This window comes from Hydra vulgaris, chromosome 12 (genome assembly GCF_038396675.1).
Source record: "Hydra vulgaris chromosome 12, alternate assembly HydraT2T_AEP".
Taxonomy (NCBI): Eukaryota; Metazoa; Cnidaria; class Hydrozoa; order Anthoathecata; family Hydridae; genus Hydra; species Hydra vulgaris.
In genome coordinates, this window is record NC_088931.1 from 57,748,756 (window position 1) to 57,770,075 (window position 21,320).

At 27.2% G+C, this 21,320-nt stretch overlaps 1 protein-coding gene and 1 long non-coding RNA gene across 3 annotated transcripts; both read left to right on the forward strand.

Moving 5' to 3' along the window:
* Window positions 1-8,531: 8,531 nt before the first annotated feature.
* Window positions 8,532-18,406, forward strand: LOC124807577 (uncharacterized). The gene is made up of 4 exons (XR_010642569.1): window positions 8,532-8,859; window positions 15,964-16,108; window positions 16,314-17,331; window positions 17,438-18,406. It is a non-coding gene; the product is annotated as an uncharacterized LOC124807577 (long non-coding RNA).
* Window positions 11,009-13,872, forward strand: LOC100210436 (POU domain, class 4, transcription factor 2). Of its 2 annotated transcripts, none has more exons than XM_065813847.1 (2): window positions 11,009-11,517; window positions 12,377-13,872. In XM_065813847.1, exons 1-2 carry the CDS (start codon window positions 11,383-11,385, stop codon window positions 13,256-13,258), a joined length of 1,017 nt encoding a protein of 338 aa, XP_065669919.1. In that variant the 5' UTR covers window positions 11,009-11,382; the 3' UTR covers window positions 13,259-13,872. The 2 variants fall into 2 exon arrangements, with proteins under 2 accessions (XP_065669919.1, XP_065669920.1); XM_065813848.1 differs by lacking the exon at window positions 11,009-11,517 and adding an exon at window positions 11,997-12,194.
* Window positions 18,407-21,320: the final 2,914 nt, after the last annotated feature.

Below are 21,320 nucleotides of genomic sequence, written 5' to 3' on the forward strand. Positions count from 1 at the left end.
TTTTTTGTTCCAATGTATAAGTTAAAAACTTCACCTTTTGATGGCTAAAAAATGTAATAAAGCTTTTGAATTAACAAAAGGTTAGAGTTGCACTCTATTTATTTTGAAATTTTAAAAATGAACAACTTTTTGTTGTAATTAACTTTAAATTACTGTAAGAAAATAATAGTCAAGTTTCTTAAGATGTTTTCTCACTCAAATTTTTTTTTTGTCTTGCATTAATATAGACCACTGTGCTAAAGTGTTCCTCAAATATTATTCGACTCATAATCTGTCTTGTTGAGCTCATAACCTTTTATTATGTAATAACGATCTTATTATTTTTAAGGCAGATTATGAGCCGTTATGCGTTAAAATAATTAAGAAAAAAGCCAAATATATTTTCTTTAGTTTTGTTTATTAATAAACAGGTGGTAATTTTGAAACTTTTAAATTAAAAAGAAAATCTTCATCGAACTTACTTAACACGGAAACAAGATTACATATAATGAATTTAACTAACAACCTATAAAAGATGTTTTTTGTTCATTTAATTTAGTAAATTTTTTGACGATTATAAAGAAAGAGTCAAAAGTTTCAAAAATTGTATTTTTATTTCGTGTCTTAAGGAAAATATTGACTGAGAGGAAATAAAGCCAAATGATTATGTTTTAGTAAAATTTTCTATTTAGAGGCGAATTTGTTATTATCTGCAAGTTTTAGAAAAACAAACGACACTGAGTATAAAATTCAATATTTTGTTAAAACTGGAACAAAAATTTAAGACAAGGTACACCTTATTAAGGTATACAGAAGGGTGCATCATTTTTCAACAAATTTTTCAAATTAAATCCAAACCACATGGCTTAATTGACCGGTTGGGTAAAAACATTTTTAAGCTGAAAAAAAAACTTTGAAACTCGTTTTTGAGGTCCCCCGCTTTTACAATTTGTGCCCCGAAACCCCCATTTTTTTAACCAAAAAGCGGGGCCTTAAACATTGTAATAAATCACCATTTTTTTTCTATGAACTCTAAAAGGCCTAAATATTAATTTGAAATTAGTAGGAAAATTAAGTTTTTCAAAAAGTGCATTGATTTGAACCAGAAAAAATGGGCGAAACGAAATTTTTGGTAATTTTATGGATGTATCAATTTCTTTATCTCTCAAACTTTCCGTACCAAATTTTATCGAACTCTTATTTACGGAGATAAATTTAAGCAAAAATTCAATTTAAAAAATAATTTCTTATATTGGGACCTCTATAGGAAGGCTAACGGTGAGCGGAAAAGTGTTTGTTTCACCCTCCATCCCTCCCCCCCCCCTGTCACCACACACACACCAATTTTTTTTTTTTTTTACAGAATGTTTATGTACTACCTGTCTTGAAGTCCTAGTTTAACATGAAGTTCGACTGAATTTTCATATAGACGCTACAAAATATATATTTTAATGCAACAATTTGTTTTGCTCAATTTCAAGTAACTGGGATAGTCAAAATAAAAATAAAAAAATTTTTAGCTAAGAAAAATATAACACGACAAAATTTTTTTCTTGATTGATTTATTTTGTTAAGGTTAACAATGATAAATCAATCAAAAAAAAATTTCTTCAAAAACGGTTTGTAAATCTATAACTAAACAAACTTTTCATCTTGTTTTTCGTGAAAAATCGAATAAATATTCTCCAAACTATGCTTTGTAGGTGCCCTTCTTTTTTTTGCAATTCTTTGTTGTTTGATACTTACTTGCTGAACGGCCAATATTATATCTTGTTTATCCTCTTCATTGTGAACAGAATTACCAAACTCTGATACAAGTTCTATGGCAAGTTCAAAGCAATCGTTGACTACATATATAACCAATTCAATGAAAGTTTTAAATTGGTCGGAAAAACCCCAGAAATATGAAGGACAGTTCATCCAAGATTTATCATCGTTTTTACTCAAATTTAGCAAACTAAAAATAAACCATGAATTTCTATCAACCAAGAATGACAAGCTACGCAGTTTCTCCTGGCTGCAGTCTAGATCTTTCGGAAAGGAATGAATTTTCAGACTTCTCATAGTGTGTAGAAACAGGTTGTGAGAAAAGAACTTTTGCAACTTTTTATTTCTCATCATCTTTGAGTTCCATATCTGCAAGATATTATAGAATCAAGGTTTGTCCATATACCACGCATGTTTCTTCATTAATTTGATTATTCCTTCAATTCCATCTAGTAAATCATTAGCTCCTGTATAATAAGGTTCTACCTAACGCTTTTACCAGTATATTTTTATGTCTTGAAAAAGTGCAGAGGTAGCTAAAGAGAAACGCACAATCCACGCATTATAAAATATAGAAATAAATTCAGCCATTCTACTGATTTTTTCAACTAGCCGTCAATCGGTAGGGTAAGTGATTATCTAAAACTTAAATTTTAAGATAATATATAGACTTTGACATAAAACGTATATGCAAAACTGATCCCGGAGCATAAACATTAAAGCGTATATCTGAACATAAATAGGCAAGTGTAAGTTTTACTAGCCTTTGTAGTCATTTGTTGGAAATTGGCAAGTGCATGTCTGCAAAATTGAACAGTTTCTTTAATATGTTTTTCACGATACGTCCTTTTAACTGCAACTTTGTCAAACTTTTTGAACTTTAATTTATCCATAAATTTTTTTGTTGCGTTTTAATTGGCTTAAAAAAAACATTGAATATCAGATTTTCCGAAGCATAAGTTATACCAATCTGAAACTTTTTCCAAAAATGTTCACAGTGAAGCTCGTAAACATGTTTTCAACATGCAAGCTGTAATGCAATTGAAAGTGTGTTAGACAGAACCTAATTTTGTGCCGGAATATTTTCCAGTATTAATTGCCGTTTTGCCAATGCACAGACTCATTATATAAGTTCTTAGATTGAACTCATCAAAAATGTTTAATAAAGTATCATGATGAAATTTTCCAATACCGTGTTCCATTGGCGGAATGCCAAGAAGTTTTAAATCACCATCAATATTCACAAAAACAGCAAAACGAATTCTCTTTTGTTTTGTACTGTTAGGAACAACCTGCAAAAATTTTCTTTCAAAGATTATTGGAAATTTGCTTTGACTTGCGACTTTTATCATATCTTCTCGACATTTAACTGCACTTGTTCTTGCTGCTTTCTTTTTTGCACAAAAATGTTAAATACCACCATCTTCTTTTTTTATTCTTTCTTTTTCATTTTTCAACATTATACCAGATACTTTGAACCAAGAGTCATTTTACGTTTTGTCTTTAATCTAAATTATATGAATCTAAGTTGTTTTATAGTTTCCGTCTTTCAAACTGAAATTTAATTACTTGGTTAATATATTGAATGATAACTTTTAATCAATTTAATGTTTTAATCATACCCCAGCTAACACAAAACGTTCAAGCACGTTTGACAAACGATGCGAACGTTCAAGCACGTTCTAAGAACGTTCTGTAAATGTTCTGGAAAGCATATACACAATTAAAAATTAACGTTCAATCAACGTTTTTTTGGGTTCGCGTAACCTTCGCTGCAAACGTTTCCTGAAACAACTTTTGTGAACTCCAATTTACAGTTGAATGTTCAATATGAATGTTCAAATAACAAACAGCAAACGTTTGCTTAATGTTCACTGCAAACGTTCTTATGATAACTCTTAAACGTCCATCTCAAACACTCAGTATAAAACACGGAAGATTAACCAACGTTTTTCTTTTTAACTTTTTAACAAAGCGTATAAATGTATAGGATTAGACCGACTTTCTGTCTAAACCTACATTTGCTAGTTTTTGTGTAATTTAATGCTTTTTTGAACTTACATAACTCTAATTTATTTAACAATTGTTAAATAAGTACTCAAGTAAAAACTTATATGTACTTAACTACAAAATCACCATGATTTACAACTAAATTACACAAGCCAATGTATTCAGTATGAAATTTAAACAAGGAACTAAACGGCACTATAATAATAACAATTATTATCTTGCATTATAACTTTGTTTCATATAAATATTATTAATTACAATTATGAACTTGATACGTAGCGTACATTGTAACAGACCTTTTCACCGTGCTGTTGACGTCATTAACTAAAGCGAACATTTTGTATTTCCTATATTCATTTTGTAACACTAAGTTGAAGTGCTTGCTAAATTAGTTAGTCAATTTTTAAATTTTTATTTTACTTAAAATAAAAATTGGCCGTAAATGCTGTGTCACGCATTGCAACGGAAACAATGATAAAAACTCTAAAGAAATAACTTTTCGTCTTCCTCGAACACCAGAAGAAAGAAAAAAGTGGTTGACCTTTATACCAAGAGACAACATACCAGAAAAGAAAGGCACCGTTGTTTGTGAAAGGCACTGCCCTGTTGAATACGTTTTGAAAAAATATTATAGCAAAGAAAGACCTTGTGATTCTCAATCTGTGTTTAAGTGTGTAAAACCAAATTTATTACCTAAACCATCTGGTTGTACCAAAACAACTTCAAGATCACACTTAGAAACTAGAAATGTTCAACCTGACGAGTTGTCTGCTTTTAGTTTAAAAGCTGTTATAAAATCTTTTAATGATTTGAATATAAACATAGGAAACTATAAATTTAATGAAATTAATATATTTAATACTAAAACAGAAAATTAAGTTTTGATTCAATCGTTAGAGTTCGTTCATAACACAGGTGTTCCATTATTTGTTCTAAAAATAAATAAGAATTTTCAGTATAAATCTTTTCACTTTGGAGTCAAACGTTTAATAAAAACACTCTCACAGAACAGAATTACCATATTGAATAGATGGTCGCATATTAAAGAAGCAGTTCGATTTTTAATTTCATATAAGATAAGCAGTAAAAAAAAAAATTATTCAACAGCAACATTTTTCAATGAGCAATAAACGTGTTACAGATAAAAAAAGCATTTGAGTACTTTGCAATGTCACATGCTACATATAATCGTCTCCGAGATAGTTTTAAACTCTCTAGGATTACAACATTAATAAGACTAAAATCAAAAATAAAATCTATCATGAGGATATTTATCTACAAAAAATTTTTTCAAACTTAACAAACATTAGACATAAAAATTGCATTCTTCTATTAGATGAAGTTTATGTTAAGACTATGTTGCTGTACCATGGGGAAACAGTTTTTGTAAAAGCAGTTAATTATCCAAATGTTCTTGCGAATACTGTTTTAGGTTTTATGGTAATTACTTTGTTTGGTGGGCCTAAATTTTTATGTAAAATGCTTCCTATGCGTGAAATCGATTCAAATTTTCTTTTTGAACAAACTACTTTTCTTTTATCTACGATAAAAGAAGCAGGTGGCTATGTTAATTCTATAATTTGTGATGGTAACAGGGTAAATCAAGTCATTTTCAAGAAATTTGAGACAGATGGCGTACTTTGGCAAACGAAAGATAATATATATCTTTTGTATGATTTTGTGCAACTTTTTTAAAAATATTCGTAATAATTGGATCACTGAAAGGTTGCAGGAACTTGAATTTTTGTTTATAAGGAAAAAAAAGTTGCTAAAAGGTCTCAAATTGTAGCATTGCATAAATTAGAATCAAATCAAATGATTAAAATGTCTAAACTTACGGAAGTTGCTGTGTTTCCAAAGTCAATTGAAGGGCTTAGAGTTTTAACTTGTCTGAAAGTGTTTTGCAAAGAAACAGTTGGTGCTTTAAATGTCACCCAGAGTTAAAAGATATTGATGATACTATTTCTTTTCTTTTCAATAATAATTGAATTTTGGAGAATTTGTTAATGTTCATAGCCTTTATGCAAATGCGTGATCCAAATCGTGCTGCGAATTTCTCTTCTAATGATTTTAATCTTTGAAAGCTGTTAGAATTTGGAAACATGGCTAAGCAAATGTGCTCTTCTCAAATAGTTCGTTTTAAAAGCTTCACTAATGATACTTTTAAAACTATCTATCATACTTGAAATGGTCTTGAGGAGTTGTGAAAGTTCCTCTTGTCTACAAGTCATAAGTTTTGTTTGGAACATTTACAATCGAAATGCAGTTTGGACAACTGAGACAAGGATAAGGAGGTACATATTTTATCACTGTACAACAAATACTAGAGAAAGTGGGATCATAAAAACAAAACTACTTTTGCAGTTAGAAAAATATGGTGTTGATCTTGATTTTACTACATCATGACATTCTTGTGAAAGATGTAGTTTTTACTTAAATGAAGAAAAATGTTTGTTATTTGATAAGTTACCAGAATTAGAAAACTTATGATCTATAGATGTCAAAATGAGTCTAATTTACATAACTGGTTATAATGTTCGAAATGACCAAGATTTAGATGACTATTATTTTTATTATGAGAAATTTAGAGATTCTAACGAGAAAATTAATCATGGGGGACTAACTGTACCTGGTGATTTAGTATGTCAATGGGTAATATATATTCTTATATTATGTATCATGATGTAGCTGATAATACATGCATATCTTCTTTGTGCAATCTAATGATGCTTGTATCAAAATCTATTAATTAAAATTGAACAGAAACCATATAGTTACACTTTCCAACATTTTCTCAACTGTTGTAATTTATATTCTACAAGGTCTGAAGTAGAACCAAAACAAAATTATTTAAAACTTAGCGTTAAATAACAAAGGTTAACAGCAACTGTTTTCTGTTAAATTGAACTGTTAAATTTAAATAGTTATACTGCATATTATAACTATAATAGAATAAAAGAAAAAAGTTTTTTTAAATTTTTTTTAAAAACTATTTTTAAATATATTTGTGATACATTTTGTTGTTTACTTTTATTTATTTCTTAAAAAATAATTTTTAAATTTAATTCAGGTTATTTTTTCCGTGTTTTTTGTTTAAAATAACTCGCCTCTAGTTTATGACGTCATCCACACGGTGAATCGGCCTGTTATAAAGTACGCCATGAGTACTTTTTTAAATATAAAATCTTTGAGACAATTTTTAAGATGCACATACATTGACTGAGAAATATATACTCATTAAAATATTTAAATATATTTAAATAAATTTTAATGATGACGACAATAAAAACCGGTTTGCGTAGTTAAAAATCGGTTTTTCAATGGCGGGGTGAATTTTTTCAAAAGATATGCAAATAATAGTTCATTTCGTGGTTTTTAGGTAAAATTTCATCAAACTACAGTACAGGAGTATGGGGTTGAAAAAAACTCATAACCCTATTGACATAACACATCTAATAAATGGTATTACGGATCAATTTACTTATCATTTTATTCTTGAGAAAAAGTTGGTCCCTCGTGCTCATAAAAATATCCTCTAAGAATAATATTATCAATACAAACTATCAATTATTATATATCAAATGAAAAAAATCTTTAAATATTCTATGTTAGCATGTAATTTTTATTTTTTAGATTTTACATTGGAATTTATAACGAACTCATGATGTGAAAATTGCCTAATTTTACCAGGTTCGTTTACTTAAAATCATACAGTTTTTTTTTACCATAACAGCACACTTACTTAGTTTAAACAACTCACTTTAAACAAAAAAAATGTAACAAAAGTTAACTGCTTATTGTTTTGATAACTTAATAAAATTGTTTCTTTTATATCTTGCGTATTTCAAAAAAGAAAAAAAAGAAAAGAGAAAACTGAAATATTTTTGAAGCAGATATCAAAATATAAAGCGCATCTTAAACGGACGCTTTTATAGTGCTCCTATATTGAAGTTGAAAAAATATACTTTTTTGTTTGGTTGCTTATGTTTTAAAAGACAGTGTATTTAATGCGAAGGCGAAAAACCAATTTTAGAATAATCGGTGCAATAAATTTTTTTTTTTAAACGCGTTTTATCGTAGTTAGCGGGATTTAGCACGCATTTCATGGTTCACATTTTTAAATATTTCTAAACATTTTACTTTTTTTTCTAAAATTTTTTTATAACTATGAGAAATAATAGACTCCACACAAACAACTTGTTCTTTCAAAACGCCAATTTCAAGTTGGCGTTTTAAAAGAACAAGTTGTTATAAGCAATAAACATTACTCTCTAAAAATTGTTGAAAGAATAATAATAATCGAACAATGAACTGTGGCGTCTTTAAAGATACCTTCAAACCGACTGTTTGTCAGTTTTTGGTAAAAAAATTTCAAGCAAAAAATCAGTGACAAGAAAAAACTCTCATAATTGTAACCGCACACTACCTGTGCGCTAATTTACTTGTTATTAAACTATTTTTCTGAGGAATATTAAAAAATGAAAAAGGTTGGGCTTGAAAAAAAAAAGGATGTAACTATAACGGAAAAAATACGTAAACAAAACTACTAAAAAGTCAAAAATAAATTTTTTCTTTTTAAAGGCACTTTATTTTCATTACGTTTCATTTTTTTTTTATTACATTTTATTTTTTATTGAAATTAAAATATTAAAGCTGTGATTTTAATCTTCCTAAATATTTCATTCTTTTTTATGGTGTTTAATATTTGATATTATATTTCTTCATATAAGTTTCAACTCGAGGTATGCATAAATAAATAAAAAAACACGTCAGTCTTTGTTTTTCAATTTTACTTCGTTTATTTTTAATGTTAACAGCCTTTTTAAACTCATAAATTTTTTTATGCCACATAAAAGTTTGATCAAAGGCTGAGATGGTTGTGAGAAAGGTCTAAGTGCTTGTTGCTCGTTATAACGCTTCCTTTTATAAGATTTTTTAAAAACATTATGAAGAGGTTTTTAATATGATTGAAAAAAAAAGCATGAATAGTGACAGCTATTTTATATTGGACAAATGATGGATACAAGTTCATTTGGAGCGAGTGCGATTAAAGTTTATTTGCAAGTTTTCTTTTTGTTACTTTTCAATGCATTTATTTTGAGAGTATGAAAATCTTTTCTTTTTTATTTTTTCAATCGTAACTTTTTTTCTTTTTCCTTTTTTCACTTCTTTTTTTTAAGAAATAGACAGCTAATCAGTTAAGTATTACTCTGTCTACAAAATGGGAGGGAATATAAACAAAACTTTCACAAGAAAAAATATGAACATCTTCTATTTTTTGGCGCCTATAAACCTTAAATATATACATATATATATATATATATATATATATATATATATATATATATATATATATATATATATATATATATATATATATATATATATATATATATATATATATATATATATATATATATATATATATATATATATATATATATATATATATATATATATATATATATATATATATATATATATATATATATATATATATATATATATATATATATATATATATATATATATATATATATATATATGTATATATATATATAAACATGCGCACTTTCAAAACTAAGGAGAGTTATTTAACTTTATTTAAGGTTGTTAATCGCTACAAAGTAAAAAGAATTTTTCTGCCCCTATCCTTTCATATGGAAAAAAAATAATAATTAAAAAAATTACTGCGCTGTGTTACTATAAGAAATATTTTAAAAATAAAAAATAAGAAAAAAAAATTGAGAGCTTTTACATGTTTATTTTGTAAGAATAAAAATTTCAAAACCGTTATTTAAGATTAAACTTTTTTTATTTTATTTTATTTTAAAACAGCTAAATAAAAATAAATTTAATATTGAAAAAAAAATTAATATCTACTTTTTCCCCTTGAAACAGAACAAGAAATATACATGCATATAATTTGAAAAAAGAATTTTTGAGTTGTCGTAAGAGGGAAAGTTTCTAAGAGAATGTTGTTAGAACTTTATTGAATTATTATATTTATAGTTATATTTATAAATATAGCATAAACAAATATTTATGTGTGTGTTTATATATATATATATATATATATATATATATATATATATATATATATATATATATATATATATATATATATATATATATATATATATCATCCATGCCGATTGTGTGTTATTAAATATTTTATATTAATTTAAAAAATGAGCTTTTAACTATTTAAGTGCGCTTGCATTTTTTTCTTTCTTTTTTTGTTTTGTTTTACCGGTTGGTCTTTTAAATTAAACCCGACCAAACCTAATTGTTCGCCGTATTTAAGAGATTGAATAATGAATAGTTGAATGAAGTGAATATCGCTGTTAGAGAAAACTCTTCGTAAAAGCAGGTGGTAGATTTTTTCAATTCATTTAAGATATTTTGAACTTCAAAATTCTCGAGCATCTATTCTCTATTCATCTCTAAATTAATTTTGTGGCTATATTTTTTTTGTTCATAAATCTTTATCTCCGTTTATTTTTTTTTTTTTTTTTTTTTTTTTTATTTCAACTCTTTTATTTCAAAAATTTATTATATCCAATGTGAGTGTTTTTTTTTTCTTTTTCGTCAGGTATAAGCGCGATTTTCAAACTGTTTACTAAAAATTTTTCTAAATTTTGTTTTTGTTAACAATGACATTTCATTTCATTGATTTTATCGGTGAGCTTCACACTAGGGCAACACTAGGACAAACGAGGTCTTTTTTAAGACATATGTTTCTTGCTTGAAATAACAATACACCTAAAACCTTTTAAAAGAAGAAGAACACGTTTTTTTTTCCATGACCATTTTCTGCCACGTTTTATTTTTTATTGTTTTTCCTAGGATTTTTAATAGCCACAGTTACGTCATATTTATAAGAAAATACTGACAAAATTAATAAAGAATTTTTTTTTAGATTTATTTTCATGTTTTAATGCCTCTTTTCATTAATTATAAACTTTATTCGGTTTCTTTGAATAATTAACGTACCTATTTTAAATTTCGTTTTTTAAGGTTAAGTGTGCAACCAATAAATAATAAAGCAGGCTCCTTATAAGCTTCGTTTTTTTTTATTTTTTTATTTCGCATATAAAAAATTATCAGTTAATATTGTAAAATAATTTTAAAAACATAAGATTCCTAAAGTTGGCTGACCACTCCCATTTTTCCAATAGCAATTTATGAATATGTATGTTAAAATAAAAAAAACACATTTAGAACGTAATCCAAAGATTGTTTATGTTTTTCTAAAGGTTTATGGGGCCCCTAATTTTAGTAGATTTTATATCATAACATCTCATTATACTTTGACGAGCTTTTTTGCTTCTTAATTTAAGAAAAAAAGTTTTCTTTACGAATTTACAAATTCAAAAACTTCAATATGTCAAATTCATGATTGGTTATACAATCTGAACGGAAAAAGCCATCTGCGGAGTGCGCGCATGCGCATTAAAAGATTTATTTGAGCTTCTATGTTCATCGATGCAGGTGGTACTAGTTTTCGTTTGTATTTTTCTCAAAGCTAGTACTTTGAAGAGCGCTGCAAATTTGAAACGCGCTCTAATTCATGAATTTATTGAGTTGTGAGAAAAAAAAAATTTTTTAAATTGGAAATAAGTCATGTCTCATTTATTTTCTGCTGAGAACTTAGATAGGGATTTTTTATCAAAGAGTTTAGGAGGACTTAACAGTTCTCGTGGTCCACCGTCACTGCTGCACAATGGATCTATGTCTCATAGCAATCTTGCATCTCAGGTTGGTTTATTTGCTTTAAATATATTTTATTTATTTACTTATATTTATTAATTCATCGTTAGCTCATCTTTATATTATTAACAAGATAAGAAAAAAGGTCCATCAATATTTTATGTGTCGTTTAATGAACGGTTATAGCTATTGTGATAAATTAATTTCTCGTATACCGGTTTGCCGATCTTTTATTTACTGCAACAACAAAATTTATAACTTGCAACAACAAAAATGCGTTGCATATTTGCGTTGTCTGTAACCTTAAGCTGTTAAACATTGTTTTTGTAGCCCAAGAAAATATGCCCAAAGTTTGCCGACGTTTAGTTTAAAACTTAAGCTAAATTCATCTCCTTTATATTTTGTGTGTGTGTTTTTTTTTTCAAATAGTATAGCCACGCAATTTTTTGTTTTAACGCTTTTTTTTTTTTGCTAAACGCTTCGGTAGGAGTTCGTTTGAAAAACGCTAGCTAGAAACATTCAAATAAAAGTTCTTTCATTAAAAATTTATATAATTTCAATTGATTTAAGACGACGCGCAACCAATAACTTGCTCTAACTCTTTCGCTTTTAAGTCGAATCATTTAATAACAAACTTCATACTCAAGATGCGCTCACGTTTTTTTTGATTTTTTTTCTTAACGATCTATTTACCAACGATGTTTTCTCATGTTAAAGGATACGGAGTAACTTTTAATTCTATCATTTTAATGTTTTAATATTATTAATATTTTAAATTTCTTCTATAAATATATAAAAATTTTAGTTTAAAATATTTAGAAAATTTAAACACATTTGTTTTATCAATTTTTTAAACAAAACTAGAAAGTTTTAAAATTAAAGTTTAACAAAGTTGTTGTTGTTTTAGGTTTCAAACATGTTTGACAACATGGACGACTCCCATTTGTTGGGATCTCAAATAGACTCAATGTCAAAATATTTGCCAAAACAAAGCGGTGGTTCAAAGTTACCAAGTGCTTTTCTACACAGTCTTCATGCAAATCAAGACCCTACTCAATACGATCCCCATGATATCTTAGATCAAATATCAGCTTCTCTTCAACCGAACGCGAATGAAAACTCTTATGAGCATCATTCTACAGCAATATCATCGAACACAAACAATTACTCAACAAGTCATTTACTGTCTCCATCGTCAACTTCATTTTCTACTTCATTTAACAATCCAAATTTTAGCAGTTTCAATAATTCTTTTGCTGCTGCCGCAGCTGCAGCTGCAGCCGCAGCCGCAGCGGCTCAAGTTGGCCAAGAGGTTGAATGTACACCACGAGAACTAGAATGGTTTGCAGAACGCTTTAAACAAAGACGTATTAAACTAGGAGTTACTCAAGCGGATGTTGGAACAGCTCTCGCACACTTAAAACTTCCAGGTGTAGGATCCTTAAGTCAGTCTACTATATGTCGGTTTGAATCTCTTACGCTAAGTCATAATAACATGATGGCTTTAAAGCCTGTTTTATCGGCTTGGTTAGATGAGGCAGAACGTGCAAACCGTATGAAATCTAAAGACAGTGCATTTTTACCAAATGCTGATAAAAAAAGAAAACGCACTTCTATTGGTGCGGCCGAAAAACGATCGCTTGAGGCATACTTTGCAATGCAACCCAGACCTTCGAGCGATAAAATTGCCGCAATAGCTGAAAAATTAGACTTATCTAAAAATGTTGTCCGCGTTTGGTTTTGCAACCAAAGGCAAAAGAAAAAAAGAATGAAGTTTTCTGTTCATTAAATGTTTTATAAAAACAAGATTAAAAAAAACATATTATTAACATGATATGAGAGAATGCATTACCTAGTTGTTGCAGACTTACGGCTGATGGTTTTCATTGCTGCCTAATAACCTTGTTTATGCGTCTATGAATATCAATCATATCAACTTAGAATTAGAGATAAATGTAGAAATCTTACATGTAGATGTATTACATAAAGTGTAAATGTGATATACATTTATATATATACATTTATACATATACGTATATATATATATATATATATATATATATATATATATATATATATATATATATATATATATATATATATTTGTATATTAAATATGTATACATATATATTTCATATACAAGTATATTCTTATATGAAATATACACATACACACATGAACCCTTGACTTAGAGTAGATGGACCTGTATAAAAAGTATGTATATACGTATATATACATATAAATGAAATAGAGATAGTATTATACATAAATGAATATAAGAAGTTTATAAGAAACTGCTTTTCTTTCTTATTTTTTATTGTGCTTGTTATTTTTTTTAGTCAGCGTAAATTTTTGTTTTTATATTTGTACATAAATTGTTTAATAAATTTGTATTGCACTTTCATTATTTTTCTGTTTGTAATTTAAATCCCTTGTAGTAGTCTCTTTATATAATGATAAGAGTAAGTTCTTAGCCAACATTTGGTTATCAAGTTATTACGTTTTAACAATTTTAGTTTCTTATTTTAAACTCTGAACCATTTATTGACAAGCGTTTTACATTTTTCAAAATCTGTTTATTGCGCAGATGTATTTTTATATATTTCCTTTATGTCTTAAAAAAAAGTTTTAAGGTGAGTTTTGAACAAATAAAATGTATATATATATATATATATATATATATATATATATATATATATATATATATATATATATATATATATATATATATATATATATATACATTTCTATGAATTAAAGTAAATTAAATTGAATTAAATTAAAACAGAGGTGTATTTATATATTTTTTTAAAAATAAAACTAGATATTTTTTACTACTATAAGTTTCATGCTAAATGCAATCATCAGGTATAAATACCTGATGATTGCATTTAGCATGAAACTTATAGTAGTAAAAAATATGAAGTTTTATTTATAAAAAAACATATATATGTATATATATATATAAGCGGTATGTATGTCTGTGTGTCAATGCATATGTGCCATGTAACCAGGTGTCAACCTCTTTTACTTTAAGTTCGTCTTAACTAAATGTTGTGAGCCTTTATTATTTTTTATAAAATATTTTAAGTACAAAAATTCTTTTTCAGGCCTGTGGGATTTTAAAATTAAATCAACCCCTGCCTCTAAAAGTATAGACTTTCTATAAAACTTATTTTTTCGCCTTTCCATAGATTTTTTCTGCAAAAACAAAAGTTCTAAACAAATAGATTCACTCCAGAGAAAGTAAAAAAAACTTTAAACAATATTATGCTTTTGCTTCTCTCGCTTATCTAAAAGCTTCTCTTGCTTTTCCAAAAGACAAGGCAACTATAAGGTATACATGGCAACTATAAGGTAGACATGGCAACTATAAGGTAGACATGGCAACTATAAGGTAGACATGGCAACTATAAGGTATTTTTTTATTATTACTTTTGTTCTTTCTAGATTAAATAACACCTCAATTAATTTAAATTTGATTTGTCTCATTTGAAAAAAACTAGATGTTTAGAGTTGTAATGCAGAACGTTCATCGTTTTTAAAAATCTTTTAAAATTTTGGGAATTTTTTTGTTGTAGAAAGAAATTGCAACAAAAAAATTTCATTTACTTCAAAAATGCAACTTTTAAATTTATTTTCAACTTTTAATTTTAGCTTCTTTAAAATCTTATGAATTTTGTTGAAAGTTTATTTTATTATACTGAGTTTTATTTTTGATGGTGCTCTACAATCATCCAACAATTAAAATTTGTAATTCTATTAAAAGGTTTAAGTTAAAAGAATTCTAAGAAAAAAGGTTAATGGGTTTAAGAAAAAAAGATTAATGGGTTTAAGAAAAAAGATTTATGCGTTTTTTGATCGTTTACAAAGAATACTAATAATCTTTTGCTAAAATAGATTAATAATCAACAAGTCGTCATTAATTAATAATTCGTCTTTCTTTTTATTTAAAGTAAATAAAACTGAGGTCACATATGTTGGTTTTGGCGGCGACCTGATGGCGTCTAAAGTTCTTTTAGATTGTTTTGTTTCGACTTATAAAGTGTAAAATGACAAAAAGCAAAGTGGAGATTTTCCTTAGATATTTTATTTTTATTGACAGACACTAGGAAAGGCGTTTTAATAACTTACTTTATAGGCCATATAATTAATTGTAGACATTCGGGCAATTATCATTAAATTATTTATTTATTACGCTTATTGATTGTAATAAAAGCTCTTTTATTTGTTAAAGTCGTAGATTCTTTTTACAAATTAGGAAAGTATAATAATAATAAAAAAAGAGATGACGCCAAAAATAATGACTAAGTTATATGTTATATAACACTTGAATTTGAAATTATTAAAAGACTTTTTTAAAGCTGTTTCAATTTCATTCTACCAAACAAGTATTAAATAACCATACCAATCAAGTATTAATAAGTTATACTTTTTTTCTTTCTATTATTTATTGCTTGGTTTGTTATTGTTTTTTTTTTTGTTTTTTCTAGAAGCATCATAGGATGTGACTGTATGGTGTAGAATATTCAATTTTGATCTTGCCTGTATTTCATCAAGTTTTTATGCAAGTTGCACATTTCTGAGACAAATTCCTGAAGATCTCTGGTCTACGCGGAAACCTTCCGTCACTAAAATGTAATTAAAAAAAAAATATTGTAAACTTATAAGCATCTAAATAAAAATGATTTATATTAATTATGTCTTGTTTTCTTTACGTCTCAATACAGAGTATAGAGACGTAAAGAATATATCACTAGAGGAGGACCTATTGTTATGAGTTAATCTAAGCAAGAAAGTGTATATAAATCTTCTTTTACATATATATATATTTTTTTTGTAGTTATTTTAGGTGCTCCCAGAAGTCCTTACGGTCTTATCACAAAGCACCGCGGGAAAGCATTTAACAAGAAGTTTACACCTCCTTCCGTACCAATGTCGCTTATTTGGCTTGAGCTGGCATCGAATCTCGGACCTCTGGGTTTTGAGCCAGAATATAATTCTGAGCCACATATATATAATTCTTGTTACAGTTTTACTAATTAGGACTTTTTTGTAAATTCCTCATCAGAAAATGTAATGTTTGTGTAACAATATGTTTGTTTATGTTTAAAAAAACTTTAACTATATAAATAGCATAAATGAATCCAAATTAAAGTTTATGTAATACCTACAATATCGTAACCTTCAAAACCAAAATCTTTACGGATACCGCCATTACACAATCCATTTTAGACCAAAATCTTTACGTATATCATTCATTATACAATTCGTTGTAGGCGTTAGAAGATTCGTTTTTTTTTTTAATAAAAAATATTGTATATGGAGGCATTTCTCTTTTGGGTTTATGCTTATCTTGATATTTCTCTTATGGGTTTATGCTTATCTTAACATTTCTCTTATGGGTCTATGCTTATCTTGACATTTCTCTTATGGGTTTATGCTTATCTTGACATTTCTCTTATGGGTTTATGCTTATCTTGACATTTCTCTTATGGGTTTATGCTTATCTTGACATTTCTCTTATGGGTTTATGCTTATGTTGACATTTCTCTTATGGGTTTATGCTTATCTTCAGAGTAGAGAGCAACAGTAAGCATTTAATTAACTGCAAAAGACATCTTTCCTATAACATATGTTCTATTTATCATTTTTTTTTAACATGAATATAAATATGTATTATAAATGATCTTTCCATAACTTTTTAAACAAGGTTTCTACCTTATTTCATTTTCAGAGATGCTCCAATTAGATTTCTTCTACAGAATGATATTTAAAGAACGCTCAAAAACTAAAAGATTTTTATTTTAGTTTTTATTTTGCTTCTAATGGAACCCACTGCATACATATTCAAAGTATTGGTATGTTTCTGTGCATTAGGACTACTCCTTCATTAAATTTAAAATCTTTAAATTGAAGAAGTGTGGGTTTTATTTTTTATTTACTGGATACTGTTTTGTTTTTAAGTATTTGAGCTCGATTGATCTTTTCAAGATGTAATTGATAACATGAAAGTAGTAATAAAGAAGTCATAATATCTATCAAATTACAGAAGATGAGTTGGTAATTGACAATTGGGTGACTCTGGCGCACACTTTAGCTGTCAAATGTAAGACAGTATACAATTGAGTTTGCAGTGGAAATTCAAACTTCATCGGAAAGGTGGTTTTAAGCCATTTAAATTGACCAAAGATCAACATGGATTGAAAGTGACTGTCAGTTGACATTGGTGACCATCACAACATTTATTTTATTAACCTTGGGGATGAAATATTCGCAAACAGTACAATTGTTAGAAATTGATAAATTAAACATTTGATCCGCGGTTTTATGCAGAAATAAAATATTCCATTTGATTGATGCAATAAAGTTTGATATTGAATCGTAATTACCTTTGCTGTAACTAAACAACTGAGATTCACTTTCGGGAAACGGTTTTGAAACTAAAATTCCTCAAGTGATACTAAAACGGCTCTTAATAAAGTTACCTTATATAGAATTTGGAAACAATTCCAACATATGGCTTGAGTAACAATAGTGTGTCTGGAAAATAGGAAATATGATATGTTAAAATTACTAAAAATGAAGTAGCCATCATAGGGGTTCCTAATTAAGCTATGTGCTAATTTGAAGGGTTCAGTGATATATTATATTAAATTAGCATTGTTTGGTCTATGTATAACCTATATAAGTATGTGTTTACTGTTAACTTTTACAGATACCAAAACTTGTTTGAGAAAAATTTTATAGAACTAATTAACTTTACGAGAGATAAATACATCAGTAATGAAGATAGCTACACAGTAATGAAGATAGCTACACTTTTTTTTACAATTTTAACGAATAATGTGGCTTGTTATAAATAAATCATTTATAAATAACTTTTTTTAAATCTAAATTCTATATTATAAACCTTTCCTCATTACAACTTTAATGTTCTCAATTACATCTTACGATTTCTTATTTACATGTTCTTGTTTTTTTTTTCATATTTTTGTTAGTTTTCTAGCGTAGGTCAAAATGACGCTTTTGCGATAAAAAAAAGAAAATTTTAAAATGTAGTTTTTAAGCTTTGAAAGCTTTGAAAGCTTTGAAAGCTTTGAAAGCTTAAAATGTAGTTTTTAAGCTTTGAAAGCTTAAAATGTAGTTTTTAAGCTTTGAAAGCTTAAAATGTAGTTTTTAAGCTTTGAAAGCTTAAAATGTAGTTTTTAAGCTTTGAAAGCTTAAAATGTAGTTTTTAAGCTTTGAAAGCTTAAAATGTAGTTTTTAAGCTTTGAAAGCTTAAAATGTAGTTTTTAAGCTTTGAAAGCTTAAAATGTAGTTTTTAAGCTTTGAAAGCTTAAAATGTAGTTTTTAAGCTTTGAAAGCTTAAAATGTAGTTTTTAAGCTTTGAAAGCTTAAAATGTAGTTTTTAAGCTTTGAAAGCTTAAAATGTAGTTTTTAAGCTTTGAAAGCTTAAAATGTAGTTTTTAAGCTTTGAAAGCTTAAAATGTAGTTTTTAAGCTTTGAAAGCTTAAAATGTAGTTTTTAAGCTTTGAAAGCTTAAAATGTAGTTTTTAAGCTTTGAAAGCTTAAAATGTAGTTTTTAAGCTTTGAAAGCTTAAAATGTAGTTTTTAAGCTTTGAAAGCTTAAAATGTAGTTTTTAAGCTTTGAAAGCTTAAAATGTAGTTTTTAAGCTTTGAAAGCTTAAAATGTAGTTTTTAAGCTTTGAAAGCTTAAAAACTACATTTTAAGCTTTCAAAGCTTAAAAACTACATTTTAAGCTTTCAAAGCTTAAAATGTAGTTTTTAAGTTTTTTTTTTTTTTTTTAATTTTATTTTCGTCATTTTACACATTTCACAATGTTACCTATAAATTTAAACAAATATATATAATTACAAGCTGACTGGGGCAAGTAGTAGTCAAAATGACTTATCATCAAGCCCCTTTGTGAGATACAAAAAAATACAATTAAATTTTTCTAATATTATATAAAAAAGTGAAATTAATAAGTTTAAAAAAAAAAAAAATTTGGTTAGAAATTTTAGAAGGTTAAAAAAGAACTTAAAGTTAAAAAAAGAACTTAGAGTTAAAAAAAGAAGAAATTTAAGATAAAGTTAAAATATAAAATAACAAATAAAAAATTACAAATCTGTACATATTCGTATACATATTAAAGACAATAAAAAAAAAAATTTAATTCGCTTCATATGCATATACATATTCAATACAATATTAAAATTAAATAAAGTACATAAAAAATTAAAAATACAAAATTATTTCGATTTTTTTTTTAAATGAGAGAATGTACGTAATGTTTAAATTTAGTAAGTGTTTTTTTATAGATCTTTTAAATGTAGCAATAGATTTTATTTTTTTCATATTTTCGTCAAGAACCGAATTCCACAGCGTGGTCCCCGGCATATAGTCAAGAAGTCAGATTTTTTGAGTGATGTTAGTGGGATGTAGTAATTACTCATTGAATGTCTTGTTTCATATTTATGATTAATTCGAGTGAAACTTTTAAAAAAATATTTTGGAATCATTTCATTTTGAAGTTTAAACATAAATAACAAGTTATGGTATATATTTAGTTTGTATACATTTATATCATTTATTTCCTTGAGTAACGGCTCGGCACTTTCGTATCTACTTGCGCCCAAAACTAATCTACTTGCTTGCTTTTGTTTTGTATAAATAATTTTTAGGAAAGATAAATGATTGTTTGCCCAGGCAATATTACAATAGTTAATATGACTATGTATAAATGAAAAGTATAAATTTTTTAAACATAAATTATTTAAAAGATGTTTTGTCTTGTACATACACTAGGGTTGGGAATACCGGGATCCTGGGATCCCGAAATCCCGGGATTCCCCGGTTTTTAACAATCCCGAAATCCCGGGATTAAGCATTTAATCCCGGGATTTTTTTTGAAATCGTTTTCAGTTGAAAATTTTTAAATTAAATTATTTTTTTCGTTCGATTGCATTAAAATTCGAACTTAACAATTTCGAAATTCTTGCAGTTATGTTTTTGAATAATTGGATTAAAGTTGTTATAACAATTGAAATTGGATTGCAATTACATTCTTAAAAATTTTTGGTGCTTAGTCGCATTGATTCAAGTTTCTGACAATTTTTATCTCGAATAGACGTTATCTGTTTGTGACTATTTTAAAGTACAAGTTTTAATAAAAAATAAAATTGCTGGTTTTTTTAACAGTAAATTTTCTTAAATTATAATGGCTTCGTACTTGGAATATGACAAAAAAAGTAATTCTGCTGTTTGGAAACATTTTTTAAGAGAAGAAAAAGGGCAAACAGCAATGTGTAAGTCTACTGACTGCAAAAAAATTTTAAAAATTGGAGGTGCTTCAACGAAAGGTCTCCATACGCACTTACTTTCCGTCTATAAAATTAACCTCACACCAACTACCATTTCAGTAAACACACGAGATGAACCACCAATAAAAACAAACAAAACATTAACCAATTATTTTCCGATATTGGAGCGAGAAGAAAAATCACTTCCTGCGACACCTGCGAAATTGTTTCTGATTCTTCTGACTCTTCATCTGAACCTATTTCTTTTGCTCTTAAAAACAGCAAAAGAATCACAGACGAACTTAATAAAACTATAAAAAAAGCACATTTGCCCAGCATATCAACTCGATGTGAGACGTTATCAATGAAAATTCTAAAGGAAATGGTGTTGTTTGAAAATGGAGGAACACGTGGTGATTTTTTGCAAAGAGCGTATGATTTTTTAATGACTATTAAGCCTACCAGTGTGGAATCAGAACGTGTTTTTTCTGCGACCGGACTTTTTGCAACAAAAATAAGAAGTCGTCTGGGGGATGAAATTTTG

Excerpts from the sequence above, each read along its gene's own strand:
- LOC100210436 (XM_065813847.1), top strand. The coding sequence starts at position 11,383 with ATGTCTCATTTATTTTCTGCTGAGAACTTAGATAGGGATTTTTTATCA. Across the intron at positions 11,518-12,376 it reads ATAGCAATCTTGCATCTCAG|GTTTCAAACATGTTTGACAA; the intron begins GTTGGTTTATTT and ends TTGTTGTTTTAG.